Below are 15787 nucleotides of genomic sequence, written 5' to 3' on the forward strand. Positions count from 1 at the left end.
TAGGGGCCGTTTGGTTCAAAAGGTCGGAATGGATTGGAATGGAATGAGATACTATGAGGGGATGGATTTAGAACCCCATACCTATTATTTATTGTTTGGTTCAATCTAAAATTATATGGAGGGGGGAATGGAGTTAGAAACCTGAGTGGAAAGGTGGGTATGGGATTCCAAGGGGTTGGGGTGGAATTAGAATCCATCAGGATTCTAACTCCATTCCAAAATGCCCCAACCAAATGCTAGAATCACTCAAATCCATTCCATTCCATTCCAATACCCCCAACCAAACACCCCCTTATTTCCATTCCCGGATTGAACCAAACAACTTTAAACAGGTATGGGGTTCTAACTCCATACCTAATTGGAGTTAGAATCCATTCCATTCCATTCCATACCTAATGTTTGAACCAAACGCCCCCTAATAGTTGACCCTGCAAAGGAGAATGAAAACATATGTCGCGTATCGAGAGTGACTACTCTACTACTCCATAGAAGCTCATGTATCAAATGCAAGACAACACAAAATCGATCTAATCTTAAATGTTATTTACTCCGTATTTAGTTTTGATAACTTCAATTGATCTCTTGTTCGTCGCGAAACCAATAAAATCAGCATAACTCTTTGGTGGATATGTTGTAGGAGTACATTTTCATTGGTAATTTTCCTTGAGTAGTTGTCAATTTCCTATTTTTATTTGTACCTAACTAATTAAATCCCATTTTGTGGAAATTCATACAAAACAAAAAAGGAGCTTACAGAAAACAAATAATCTCCTATATACTGAAAGAATAGGAAAATCTTCAAGTTTTCCCGCTTAAAGGACATTTCCTTTTTTGATAAATCTTTTATTTACCTTCCTATATTGATATAATCCCTTACTTAAAATTTGTCTATAAGATTTTTGGGATAAAAAATTCGTTCTTTGTGTGCTAAATCATAACTAAAAAATGGGTTTTTCTAACCTATGCCCATTAGGCATAGGATAAGAAACCCAAAATAGAAAGTAATAAATGTATTTTTTTGTAAATCAAAGTAAAAGTAGTTGATATTGCAATTTCCCATACAAATATCATTTATTTCTTTCCTTTTTGGGTTTCTTATCCTATGCCTAGTGGGCATAGGTTAGAAAAACCGCTAAAAAATATACTAATAAAAAATTACAAACAATTTCATTAATTTTGTTTGAAAATATATACATTTGAAGGCATTACTCAATTTTTTTTTATTAGTTTTATAGTTCAATTTTTTTTTTTTTTTTTTTTTTTTTTTAAAAAAAAAAAAAACCTCTAAAAATACCGCACATTCATTGCGCGGGATCTAAACTAGTACTGTAATAATCAACTAAAACAAACTAGTTTTCAACCCGTGCAAAATTGCACGGGTATGTTTTTAAGATTATTGATATTATGATTAACATTTCAAAATGTTAACCAAAATATATGAATATTTTATACTCTATTTCTTTTGTAATGATAATAGGTTAAAACACGTGAAAAACTTGCAAGGGTTTGAAACTTGCACATGTTTAAATCCGTGATATTGAGATATTGTAAAAATTGAAAAGGGTTTACAATACAATTCAAGAAAGATAAATGTAGAATTAATTAAAACAGTCTAATATCATTCCTGTAGTAAAAATTTGTTTTGTATTTGTATCAATTTTTTGTTATTTATTGTAATATAATATAATAATATAAATTATTCATTATTCATAAATAGCTTATTTGTTAATAAATAGTTAATTCGTCAAATTATTCATACATATTTTCATAAAAATCATAAATGTAATATAGTTAATAGTTAGTTCGTAAAGTTATGAATAAATATTTCCGTATAAATCATAAATGTAATCATTTACATACAAAAAAGTAATGTACAAAACATGATCAATGATGTTTTTTTTAATTAATTCCTTAATTTTTTCATGGGTCCCGCATTTGACCATTTTTTTTTTTGAAAAAAAAAAACTTTATTTGCTGACGTGGACGCATAGAATTGCTCTAAATGATCTTGTATTTATAAAGATATAAGATAAATAACTTATTAAACGTGTTTTATTTCACCAAAACCCGCGAAACCTTCCGAAACCTGCGACCGAGTTACATTGACTTACCAGTTACCACCAACCCAACTGAGTCGAATCGGTTACCGACACTCAACTCGGACGAGTCGCATCAACCATCAATGGGTGGCACCCCTTCGACGCCGCAGAAACTGAGTCACGTTCCCGACGACTCGGCCGAGTCTCTCATTACCGCGTTCGTCGGCGAAAAAACGTTTCCATTGACGTCGGAATTTTGGCAGAAATTGCTCGACGTACCTCTCGATCAACATCAATGGCCTCCTCATCGTGTTCGTCAAGCTTGCGAATCCCTAGGTTTGATTTAATTGTTTTGCTTGATTAATTATCATCGCGTTCTTCATTATTTTGATGAATTTGTGTTTGAGTGAGATTCATTTCTGAAAAATTACGTATTGTGTATTAATTTCGTTCATTTTGATCATCTTAAGCTCGTTTTATTGCGGAATGTAGGTTGTGTACTCGTGTTGATGTTTAGGAAGGCGTTGATTTATTGATATTTGAGTAGAAATAGCTTATATGAATCTGATGATGTGATCTAGGTGTTTCGTTTTTGTGATATAATATGCGCGTATTTGAGTTTCCTGACATTGTAGGAAAAGCGATAGTTGATGATACTATAAGTGTGTTTGGCTCGGTGTATTCACCATTGCAGATTACAGTTTGATCATCTTAAGCTCGTTTTATTTAGTAATGTATGTTATGTTGATGATTGGGAGGATTTTGTTGCGGTTGGCGTGATTTGTAGATATTCGAGTAAAAAAAGGCTTATATGAGCTTGATAATGGTGGTTCTAGGTGTTTAGCCTCTGTGATATGAAATGCGCGCATTTGAGTGTCTCACATTGTAGGAGAAACGAGAGTTGATGATATTATAGGTCTTTTAATTACGTAATGTATGATATGTTGATATATAGAAGGTTTTCGTTGCAGTTGGAGTTGATTGCTTGATATTTAAGTAGAGAAGCTTATATGAACTCGATAATGTGATCTAGGTGTTTACACTTTGTGACATGAAATGCGCTTATTTGAGTGTTTGACATTGTATAAAAAGCGAGAGTTGATGATGAAACTTAGTTAAGTTTCACTTCTACTAGAGTTTCAATATGCAGTGGAATAGCTCCCGTATCATTATAACAATGTCAATGAATGCTCTGATCATTCTAACACAATGCTTCTGCATCAATTGATGATATTGCAGCGGTGTTTGACTGTTGTATTCACTGTTACAGATTACAATGTGTAAGTGACAATAACGGCATAATAGACTAAGTTCAATTGATTTGTGCTTTGCTAGGGTTCAAGTTGTGCTGTTTTATTCCTACTTTCCTTTCTGCAGAGATACACTTGTGACACTGTTCTGCCATATGCATTGTTTCCTTTGATGCCTGGTTTGATGGTTTTAAACCCTGATGTTTAACGGTATGAAGAGTCCAGAACTAAAACTGAAACTGCATTTTTTATGCTCCCTTTTGCAGTACAGAACAACCAGTATACAAGGCACCTGGTGAAGCTCTTGATCCACTTTGCATGCTGTTTGCAAGATTGCACTTCAGTTTCTGATGCTTCATCCATTGCTTTTGCAAAAGCTTTGAACGCGACGTACTTGTCATCTGTATTTTTGAAATATTCTATAGAAAATAGCCAGACAGATAACTTTGAAGACTTGTACCTTGCTTTGGATGATAACGAGGCTGTACCAAGCGGATTTTCAAAAGGTATAGTTATCGACTTCAGTGATGTGTCAGATATATGAATGTCCTATAGACTGTAGATGTTTTAGTGAATATCTTCCACCTGCGAAGCCCAAAAATATATGTAGTAAATAGTTGTCAAGTTGTGTAGCTTAGGAGTACATTTTGTGCCTATACCTGCAAATTTGCAATGGTGAACTGAAACTAACTTTGTGTATATATTTAAATTTAAGTCCTTCCTAATTATTGGGAAATCATAAAGAAGGGCAAATCAAGGTATTAAATATTGATTTTTGTCTTGATCCCATAATAGGTTGTTGCAGTTTATTCAAGAGCATCATTTCTTATGTTTGACTAAAAAAATGTCGCAGACTTGACTGAATAATTCCCCTAAATTGCAGATCAGAGTGTTGAAAAATTTGTCATACACAGTGTGCTTAACTTTATTTGCGAAGTTGAGGCGAGGTATGCTAGTACTTATAAAAAATCAATTCACAATCATGACTCATGAGATGCATTTTGGTGGCTCTCCTGATGCTACTCTTTTTTTTTTTTTTTTTGCCATGCTAGTCCTCACTCATACCGGCTTCAATATGAATTGCTTAATTTCATGATGGTTGCCATGTCCACTCAGCTTCTGTCTGAGCCATCTCCGGGGCCCAAAGATGTTCATCCATTTACCAATGCTGTCATGGTACAGGTAATGACCAAATTTGCTCCTTGCACATTGTCTTTTTGACGATCAAGTGATCTTCTCATTTACATGGTTCACAGAAAGCCCGCCTTCTGATTTTCAGGAAGCTTCTCTTGTTGCCATGGTTGTTCATAGGCTGTTGCTAAACTACATTTCCCAACCTCAAAGTTCTGTCAATGCGTCATCATACTCAGGTGTTTTGCAAAAAGTTGGGTCTACTGCAGGTAATGGTGTTGTTGATGCTTATATGTCCTCTTGCATTGCGGGTACCTAAACTCAGAGAAACTTTAGGTAGGAGATAAGTGGAGTGTTTGGTGGGAACAAAACATTGCTCTTTTTGCCGCTTTGGGTAGGGTGACGATTCACAAAATATAGGCAATTGTGAAAGTTATTTACCTTGCATTTATCATTGTATTTTATTTAATAGTGTAAGGTAATTCCTATTTAAGGAACTTAAGCTCACCGAGGCACTAGCCAAAAAGTCTTGGGGTACCTTCTGTGCGCCTTTTGCATGAAGCACATAAGAAGGTGCTCTACTAGGCAATTTCCATATCTTTTTATTATGCTCTTCCTGTTTCCCAATCATACAGTTTATTTTCTTGCATGTTAACTCTTTAATTCTAAAAAAAAATGCTTTGAAGATACAAAGTTATTTGAAATAACAGTGTGCCTTGTATGCTTAAGGTTCGTGCCCTTGCCTTAATTCGGCTCATGCCTTTTAAAACTTGGAGGTGATTTCTTAAGTCAGTAGTATTGCAAACCTTAGGTAATGTGCGCACACCATAGGAACTATGTGACTAACAAACGACCAATTACTTTGGTGGTAACTCAATATCATTTACACTCTGTTACATCTTTTTCAGAGAGCAAGAGATGTAGAGTGCTTAAGCAAATATATACTGATTGAGCTTCATTCCTTGTTCTCACAGCCAATTTGGTGTTAATGCCACTGAATCTTTTTGTTGGTTCGAACAACGAAGCGTCAAGAGTTTTTTTGGGGCAGAGCAGCCTACATGTGCTTCTTGTTCTTGTATATTTCCGTAAATGTGTTGTTGATGATGAGCCTTACGATGGTAAAAAGGAAGACAGTGCTGCTTCAGATGATTTGCCTGGAAAGAAGACATATTTTTCTGAAAATCCATACTGCAAGGCTTTGGAACATGCAAGGGATGTTGAATGCAAGTGTTCATCCTTTATCTTTGCTCTGCAATAATAAAATATTGAGGTTATGCTGATTAGGTTTTTTATTTGCAGTTGATCGGGAAGATGTTGAGGGAAATGCTCGCAGTTGCCCGCTTGTCAGGATATCCTTTGCATCTCTCTATGATACTCTAGGCATGTGAGTGCTCTCACTCCCTATTTAGCTTGTGAAATATATATGTAGGAATATTTTAGTCTTCTCATTGTAACCCACTCTCTGTTGTTAAATAATCCTCTTCTTCCCATTCACCCTGAAATTTTTCTATACCTTTGTATTATAAAGTAACTATTTTCTTAGTTTCTTACATTGTGTTCTATGTATCTCAGTAGGTTATGTTATACTTCCTCTGGCCCTAAACAAGTGTCCTAGTATTTTTTTTTTTTTGCTTGGCTGTGTTCTTTTCAGCCACAAACCACTTTTCTTTTATTCATATGTGAGAGTCTTTATACCCATGTAGTGTGTACAGTCATACAATCGAGTCGTTTAGGAAGGGATGACATTTTTGTCGATCACAAGTTTGTAAATAAGAGTTACGTTCTTTGTTTGCTTGAGTGTTTTAGGGGATTGTTTCGCTAGGGAGGCAACCTCTTCGCTTTAGAAGACTCCTGCTCCATTTCTCTGAACCGGTCTGCTCTAATTTAAGAAAAAAAAATCTGTCACCCTCCCAAAACTAATTAGAAAGCAAACTTTTCCTAGTTCCATTCTTTAATTTAATTATGTACTTTCCATTCGGATACCACGCTGTCATGATGGTAGTGTTACTAATGTAGTTAGAATATTTGGTCCTTCTTTCATGCTTTACTGTTGCATATTGCAATTCTAAAAGGCTTGCCGTGGGAATAACTTGAAAAAGATATTATTAGCAATTTCAAATAGACACAAGCAGTGCTATATACAGTGATTCAGATTTGTTGGTGCCATATGAGATGAAGTACTTGCATGAGCAACTCATATATGGGCAATTGCTTACAATACACCAATGTTTCATTTCTTCTAGATGAAGTGGTGTACCATTATATTATGAAATTATGACACCTAACTTTTTTTTTTTTTTTTTTTTAAATTCCTAGGCGTACCTAAAGGTTTCTAGTCTTCAAATTTTTCTTTCTTCCCCCATTCAGCGGAAAAAAATTTCAATCTGGTATGAAAGTTGATAAAAAGGATTAGTTTTGTCCCCTTTTCAATTTGGCTGAAATTCTTATTTTGTACTTAATTTGAAAGCAGCAATATAGGATTGCTGAATTTACTTCTCGTTCCTTTTGAACCATGAAACTAGAAGGGTGGTGTTATATGACACATGTTTGTCACTCTTTAATAAGTGCTGCGTCAGTGCCTTGTACCAGTCATCCTAACAATATGAAGGTTGACATGAAAAGAGAATAGGTATTTTCGTACCTGTGCTCTAATTGTCATCGGATTGTATGGTTGTTGCTGTCATCTGGCTTGTGTTTATAAATTAATGTGATGTTTCTAATGTCTTTGGCCGTATGGTCTGGCAGTTTTTCAGCTTCTTCAGTCGAATTTCCAGAATTTTACCTATCACTTCCAATTAAATGTTTTGCTGCCTAGTTCTGCAAATGATGAAATCAGTCCCTAGTTTGATTCTTCTTCATTAACCTTTTTCAGGAGCTTATCTGATGAAGCTGCTGGCCTTCTTCTGTATTCTTTAGTGCAGGGTAATGCAAACTTTCTGGAGTATGTTTTAGTGAGGACGGATATTGATACCCTGGTATGCTGTCTAACCTCTACATTTTGTCGCTAATTTATAAGTTTACCATCTCCCAACGGAGAGATTGTGGGTTACATTATTGTGTTGCTAGACTTCAAAGACTCTGCGTGTAATAGTACTCCGTCCTTTCTGATCATTTGTTCTTGTTTGGATTCTGCCAAATAAAAAAAACATTTTACATCTTTACCTTCTTTTGTCCCAGCATCATGACCAGCAATGCCACATACCACTCACCAGCAATAGAAATCAGTTTTTCCCTGTTTCTATTCTCCATTCCGGATATCCATGAAAACTCGCAAATTTTTAACGATTACTGTCGCCATTAGACATTTATGAACTCCTTTAAACTCATTCTTGTATTTCCGTTCATGAAACATTGATTGTATGCTTTCTGAGTTATATCTTAGCAAATATACTGGGAGGTAGAGAAACAAAGTCCAGAAAATTGGAGTTAATAGCAGTTAAATCAGAATCGAAAAGGCACTATAAATTAGTGGACAGCGATGTGAGGTGGTTGTGGTGGTCAAAAGTGGCTAGATTGAGTCGTGGTTGACTGGATGGTATGGGAGGGACATCTCATCCTAGTTGGCCGGGAGGCAGAGGTATGTTGTGGGATGATTGAGGACGGACATTGGGTGGTGGCAAGGGTGTTCATGGGCCGGTCAAAAGTGCTTCTTGGGTTTGTAAAAGATACCAGATCTGGTCATGGGGGTTGATTCTGATATCAGGGTGGTTGGGAGCGGCCTTGAAGTTAGGATGGGAGACTGGTGGTAGAGTGAGGTGGGGTGGTGAGTCTGGTGAGTGGTGAGAAAGACATAGGTGGGGATTGCGTATAACTGCCATTTCACAAACCATACACTAACTAAAAACTTGCGTAAAACGAAAACGTTTAATGGTGACACTCAGAAATGGAATACATAAATACCCGAACCGCAAAGGAGTAGTTTGTATTTTAAGTATCATTTGTGATTTTGCAGACAGCTGTTGCATGGTCCTGTACAAGGCTAATAGAAACTCAGTTCTGATTATTTTAATATGTTGAAACAGTTAATGCCTATCTTGGAAATATTGTACAATGCTCCAAAGAAGACATCAAATCAGATCTATATGTTGTTAATTATCCTTCTCATTCTCAGTCAGGATTCTACTTTCAATGCAAGTATGCATAAGCTGGTAAGATACCTTGTTGTCTTTGATTGCTATGTCCAAGTGTGTAGATTGTTGGGTATCTTATCCTTCTACTGGCTTACGCATCTAATCTGTACTATAGCTCTATTTTCTTCTCTTGTTCCTCTCTTCTCACACTCGGGTTCTTTGTTGGTTCAGATGCTACCAGATGTGCCTTGGTATCAAGAACGTCGCCTTCATCATACATCTCTTGGTTCTTTAATGGTTGTAGTACTAATACGAACCGTTAAATACAACTTATCTAGGCTTCAGGTAAATAGGAAAACTCCAGTTTGAACAGGATTTTCTTGTAACTTCCATTGTACTATGAAGTTGTTCTTGTCTCTTTGGTCCTTGTTTTATTAATTATTTTGAGGTGTTTTCTGGCAGGATGTTTATCTCCACACAAACTGTCTAGCAACATTGGCAAACATGGCTCCTCATGTTCACTGTCTAAATTCATATGCTTCACAAAGACTTGTCAGCCTCTTTCACATGCTTTCGCGCAAGTATATCATCTATTTTATTTTTAAATAAACAAAATTCATATTCTTTCTCTCCCTAGCTATAATTTTGTTTGGGAACTGTTAGTAATGATTGTAGCTTGCTTCTACTGGTGCCAGATACAGCAAGTTAGAAGAAATACAAAATAACAAAATGAGTGTAAATAAAGTTAATTCCATGTATGGAGAAGGCATTCTAGAAGATATGGTACGTTGAAGCTTGCTATGGTTTCATTGGCTTTTATTACTTCTGGCTTATGCTTTATTCAGTCAGCTTTATGACGCTACATCGCTGGATTGAGTTTTTCTTTTCTGCAGTCTGTGGAGTTGCATATTTATACTGATTTCCTACGGATCGTTCTGGAAATAATAAATGCTATCTTGTCATATGCCCTTCCACGAAATCCTGAGGTATAACTTGCTGACCTTTCTAACGCCATATTTACATCCGGCTTCCATTTGTATTGCCCATATATGTTATTATTTTCTTTATCTTCTATATTTAATGTGCCCACCAGGTAGTTTATGCAGTATTGCACAGACAGGAGGTATTCCAGCCTTTCAGAAATCATCCACGATTTACTGAACTGCTTGAAAACATATTCAATGTGAGTTCTCTAAATGCACCCTTTAAATTTCTTGTATCCCCTAAGGATGACCTTCTAGCTCCCTTTTGCTGCGTAGGGCTCGCTTGGCGTGAGGTGACTATTACCGGAGTAATAGGGCTTACAATAAGAAGAAAGTAGATTGGTGGCTAGTTGTGGTAGTGGATGCCGGAGGGTGAAAAGAGGAGGTGACGGGTGATCTATTTCTCCCATATGGGGGTAATGCGAGGGTAATGCATTACTCTAGGAGAATTGGGTACTATTCCCCCTCCCTCCCCTTTTATGGGGTAAATATTACACTCTCGTCCTCTTTCCATTTTCCACCGCCACCACTGTCGTCCATTTTCATGTTCATTTGAGCTCCATTATGTTAGTAGCAATGAGCCCTAAACCAAGCAATCCCTTTGGAAGAAAAAAAAATATACTAATGAATATTTCAACTAAACTTTGTTCAGGTTTATTTGGTTGTTTCTCGGTTTGCACAAATCCATGCTGTGACATTTCTTTTCTTTGTTTTCTTTTTTCAATGCTTAGGTCTTAGATTTCTTCGAAATTCGTATGGATGCACAAGAAGAAGATGGTGAGTGGTCAGTGGAAAAGGTTCTCCAAGTTATAATCAACAACTGTAGATCATGGAGAGGTGATGGCATGAAGGTTGGATAAATATTATTATATGGTCTATTTATGCTCAAGACAATGTTTTATTTGCCTTTTGTCATTTACATGAAACTACCTTTTGTCAGATGTTTACGCAATTACGTTTTACGTACGAACAAGAAAGTCATCCAGAAGAGTTCTTTATTCCATATGTTTGGCAGCTTGTCGTTTCTAATGGGTATGCTCCGTCTCCCTACCTGCAAGAGTCTATTGTCCATGGTTTTTCGTTTTTTTTTTCAGCTCTCCTTTTCCTGGGAGGGGTTCCACGTATTTAATGTGCATTAATGGTGTTTCTTTACTGACGCCAACCGTAAAATGGGTTCTAACTATATCCCATGCTTGATCGGTGCCTTCATTGACTTGGTAAATGTTGACCCGAGAGACACAAATTGATAGGAGATAGAGGTTTAACTGCTGGCCGCTGCAAATTGACGGCATTTCTTAGGGCTTCCCCAATTCTTCGAAGACACCACCCTGTAGTCAAGGAAAAGGTGTTTCAATGGGTTCAACCTCGTTATATTCATGTTCATCACCAAGATGATATGATCATATGACTGATGATATTTGGATCGGGCGACAGCTAATTCACAATATATGAAATGTCGCCCTTTAATTTACATTATTGGTTTATTCCATCTTATTGCAAAGACGAGTTAGTATTTGCCTGATTGCCTCCGCTGGAAATGGAAAACAAAAAACAAGATGATAACTATATATGATAGGTTTATCACTAAATCTCATTGAAGACGGGCGGTATCCGTCACAAGTTGTTTATTGAGACTTCTTGTTTACTGCATTGGTAGGGACAGCATGGTGAATAGCATAAATTGTCTAAGTTTTCTCGTGCCAATCAGCAGAGTCAACTGTGAATTAATCTCCTCATGTATCTAGTGTGCCTGTTGTGCTCATGTCTTATTAAGATCTCCGCTATAATTATTTATTTGTATTTTTCTGCAGTGAATTCGCCTTCAATTCCAACAAAGTGAAGTTGTTTTCAGTTGATCAGCTGGCAGAGGTAAGTGCTGATTATTCCTTGCTACTCCGTATTAGTTTAAAAATAAGAAATTTCAGTTCGTCATTCCATTCACATGATATTAAATTTTGTCCGAGAATTGAAATATTGGATTGTAGGCCGTTGGCCAATTTTGATATAGCATAAAAAACATGACCATTTTCGTCTGTAACATTGAAAACCAACCTGAATATTATGGTCCATATTAAAAATTTGTCCATTTTTAAAATAATGCTCAAAAATAAAGTATTTGTCTTTTTGGGTCGGTTTTAAAAATATTTGTCAAAATGTTATCCACGTAGCTCGGGTTTTCAAAACCTGAAACACGGAACAAATACGCCATTACTAATGGCGTGTTTATAGTAAGTAGGAAAAAAAACTTCTATAAAATGGGCTAAAGGAAACACGCCATTGAAAATGGCGGGTTTCAGGGAGGAAACATGCCACTCCCAATGGCGTGTATGTATAATATATACTCCCAATGCTAATGGCGTGTTTCCTTCATAAAACACGTCATTGGTAATGTCGTGTTTGCTCCGTATTTTAGGTTTTGAAAACCCGAGCCTGCGTGGACACCATTTTGACAAATATTTTCAAAATCGACCCAAAACGACAAATATTTTATTTTTGACCATTATTTTAAAAAATCGTTCATTAAAAAATAGTGACCATTTGTGCTCATTATTCTTATATTGATTTTCATTTGAAACAGAGTAAATACATTGAGGAAGGAAATGTAGAAAACCAAAATGGAAATGCCAGTACTCAGGAAATCGAACACAATCCTTAATTTTTGTGCGGTAGGGAGCTGTATATAGTGCTAAAATGCTAAAAAGCGTTTGTAGATAGATAATTTAGTCGAGATTATTTGTAATTCTTCACATTCTTTTGTGTTCATATGTAGAAGATGTGTGAATGATGTTGATATCATACTTGTATTCATATTCATATTAATGAAATAAATAACCCGAGTGGATGCTCAATAATAGTAGATGTTTGTGGCGGAATCTGGGCAAGTTTTCATGATCTCGGTGGTCTACGTGTTCAAGCTTTTTGATTAGTTGATGACATTTTGTAAGAACATAAATCTGGAATGAACCACATGAAATCAGCAACTCTGTTCCAACAAAATGTTTCGTTTACTTTTGATATCATTTTTGATTAGTTGATGCAGATACATATTTTGTGTGGGGTATCAGGATTTTGGACCCCGGGTAGTATTATACAGATTTCTGATAATACACAACTTTAATTCATCGCTCAGATTCCATCCATTGAAGTTGATTCAACTCATTTATTAGCACTAATTGAATAGTTTATTTTATTTTATAAAAGTGGATTATTTCACGTTGTGACATCGTCTTTTTCTATAATATATGCAAATATAAATTTGTTTAGGTAGACTACTGACATAAGAAGTATTATTTTTTTTGGTAATAGAGGCTACTGACATACTATTAATTAGCAGCAATTCTTCCGTGTGACTGAAATATCCGTCACAAGCTTGCGATGGGTCAAGTATTATCCATGTGGCTAGATAAGACGAAATACATTGCTATTTCCTAATCCCTAAACACTCCACTTTTGTCTTATCTAACCACATTGGTAATACTTGACTCGTTACCTTTTTGATATATTGATAAGTAACAATCCATTCCTTCTACTAAGCTAGCTAAACCCTATTTACCTCATCGCCTCGAAATGCTTGACACCACATTGTTGTCACCTTATTTGAACCTCATTTTTTACATTTTTGTGTACTTAGGAATCTCAAAGTTAATTGTGGAGGGTGATAATTTATGTGTTATTAACTCGATTCGAGGTACTTGGCAAATTTCTTGGGAAATTTCTAGTATTATCAGGGATGTGAAATTGGACCTTCAATGTTTCGATGAAGTGATAATTAAATACTGCTTACGTGAAGCAACAAGGTTGCTGACTTCATGGCTTCTGTTGGACATTCATGTCCAACTCTCTCGAGGTGGTTTGATAGCCGGTGGCTTCAAATTACTCTCTCATTCGAAAGGATGAGATAGGTTGGTTAGGATCAACCCAATTTTCTTACTTAAAAAAAAGTGTATTTCTCCCTAATCTTTCGAAAAACGGTTTTAAGGATTATAATCATTTATCTCCTTTAGTTGTTAAGTACGAGATTGGCGGGAGAAGAACTATTAATTCGGCAACTCCATGAACACAAAGCTCTAATTCCCCTTTTCATTTCTTCTGGTAAACCCTAATTCATACATTTCTGGTAATTCTCCTTTCCATTTCTTCTCTTCATTAATTCTACGATTTCTGATTATTATGGCTTCGTCTTCTTTTCGATTGCGATTTCAATTTCAATTTCAATTTCAATTTCAGTTTCACCCTCATTTGCATTTCAATTCTCGTCATTTCTGCAATTCTGCTAATGCTAAGCTTATTGCTATTCATGATCCTCGTAAATTTACGGAGTATATTATAGAACAATGTAAATTAGGGCGTGTTGATTACGGGTATTCTCTTCTTGTTAATTCTCTTAAGATTGGGTATTCTCCTGACCTTAGCTTGTACAACACCGTTATCCGTAGTCTCTCCAAAGCTAATCTCTTAACCCAAGCCCTGAACCTCTTTTCAACCATGAAAACCGAGGGCATCAGTCCAGATGTGTTTTCCTATAACGCATTGATTCGAGTAATGATCAATCGAGGTCTTAAGGTGGAGGCTAAGGAAATATTGATTGGGATGATTGAGAGCGACATTGCACCCGATGTCTGTACTTATAACATGTTAATTCGCATGCAATGTAAGGACATGTTGATTGATGAAGCACACGCCCTTATACAGCTAATGACTGAGCAAGGCGTGGCTCCTAGTGTATGGACTTATAATGCTTTATTGATCGGGTATTGCTTGTGCGGTCAAATGGATAAGGCTGGTGAGGTTTTTGATTTAATGGTACAAACTCAGTGCCAACCTACCGTGTTCACTTATAATATTTTGATCAATGGATATGTTCAACTTAAAAGCATCGACAAAGCCCTTGACGTATTTCAAGAAATGTATGAACATGGGATTGGCCTGGATGTTGTGACCTATAATACTTTGATCAATGGATTTGTTAAACTTAAAAGCATCGACAAAGCCCTTGACGTATTTCAAGAAATGTATGAACAAGGGATTGGCCATGATGCTTGGACCTATAATACTTTGATCAATGGATATGTTAAACTTAAAGAAATCGACAAAGCCCTTGATGTATCGAAAGTAATGGTTGAGCAAGGGATTGACCCTAATGTTGTGACCTGTACCACTCTCGTAGATGGGTTTAGTAAATGTCATAGGATCCCACAGGCACGTCAGCTGTTCAACGACATGCAAACGTATGGAATAAAGCCAAATGTTGTCACTTATGGTGCCTTATTAGACGGGCTATTGAAAAATGAATCTATTGATGAAGCGAAGGCATTGATCAAGGAGATAGAGTCTAATGGAGTTGCTCCTGATATTTTCATCTACAATATCCTAATTAACAGTTTATGCGAGAATGGTCAGGTTAAAGATGCTGAAAACCTTGTCTCTGTTCTTCTATCAAGGGGTATGGTACCCAATCGTATAACTTATACGGCATTGATTAAGGGGTATTGCAAAAAAGGTTTTATGAATACAGCTATTGAGCTCCTTAATAAAATGAAGCAAGTTGGATGCCCTCCTGATGGTATCACCTATAATACACTTATCAGAGGATTCATTTCCAACGGCGATTTTCAAAATGCATTATCTTTCCGTGATATAATGGTTAACGAGGGATTTGAGGCTGATCCTTTCACTTATTCTTTGTTCCGTACCTATTCATCGCATTATAAACCAGAGAGTTTCTCCGGAAGATGCTAAATTCTCAACTTGAAGATTCATAATTTGTAATGGACTTCTGTAGTTTGATGCTGGATGTTTGCCTCTCTTGAATAAGTAGTTAAGTACTGCCTCAGTGCCGTCTTCCTGTCATCCTGAAAATATGAAGGTTGAACTGGAAAAGAGAATAGGTATCTTCGTACCTGTGCGGCTGTGCTATAATTGTAATGGGATTGTATAATTGCTGCTGTCATTTGGCTTTGAGTTCATAAGCTAATGTGATGTTTCTAATGTCTTTGGCCGTATGGTCTCGCAGTTTTTTCAGCTTTTTCAGGAGCTTATCTGATGAAGCTGCTGGCCTTCTTCCGTATTCTTTGGTGCAGCTTAATGCAAACTTACCGGAGTATGTTTTAGTAAGGACTGATATTGATACCCTGGTATGCTGTTAACCCTCTACATTATGTAAGGTTAATTTTTAAGTTTACCGGCCATCTCCCGAGGGATGGATTGAGATGTAAATTATTGTGTTGCTAGGCTTCAAATATTCCGCGTGTGATAGTACTCTCTTCTTTCTCGTCATTTGTTTTTGTTTGGATTTGGCAAAAAAGAAAAATTAC

At 36.3% G+C, this 15787-nt stretch overlaps 2 protein-coding genes across 2 annotated transcripts; both read left to right on the forward strand.

The window, feature by feature from the left end:
- The first annotated feature begins 1324 nt into the window (after positions 1-1324).
- LOC141619126 (uncharacterized) lies at positions 1325-12346 on the forward strand. The gene is made up of 19 exons (XM_074436151.1): positions 1325-1352; positions 2030-2375; positions 3556-3795; positions 4173-4236; positions 4342-4471; positions 4569-4689; positions 5395-5643; positions 5720-5804; positions 7293-7395; positions 8443-8568; positions 8722-8835; positions 8953-9071; positions 9186-9273; positions 9384-9476; positions 9584-9673; positions 10205-10324; positions 10414-10505; positions 11285-11342; positions 12052-12346. Exons 2-19 carry the CDS (start codon positions 2183-2185, stop codon positions 12127-12129), a joined length of 2163 nt encoding a protein of 720 aa, XP_074292252.1. The 5' UTR covers positions 1325-1352; positions 2030-2182; the 3' UTR covers positions 12130-12346.
- A 1049-nt stretch (positions 12347-13395) lies between these two features.
- LOC141619127 (uncharacterized) lies at positions 13396-15787 on the forward strand. The gene is made up of 2 exons (XM_074436152.1): positions 13396-15361; positions 15487-15787. Exon 1 carries the CDS (start codon positions 13644-13646, stop codon positions 15210-15212), a length of 1569 nt encoding a protein of 522 aa, XP_074292253.1. The 5' UTR covers positions 13396-13643; the 3' UTR covers positions 15213-15361; positions 15487-15787.

Source organism: Silene latifolia, chromosome X, assembly GCF_048544455.1.
Source record: "Silene latifolia isolate original U9 population chromosome X, ASM4854445v1, whole genome shotgun sequence".
NCBI lineage: Eukaryota > Viridiplantae > Streptophyta > Magnoliopsida > Caryophyllales > Caryophyllaceae > Silene > Silene latifolia.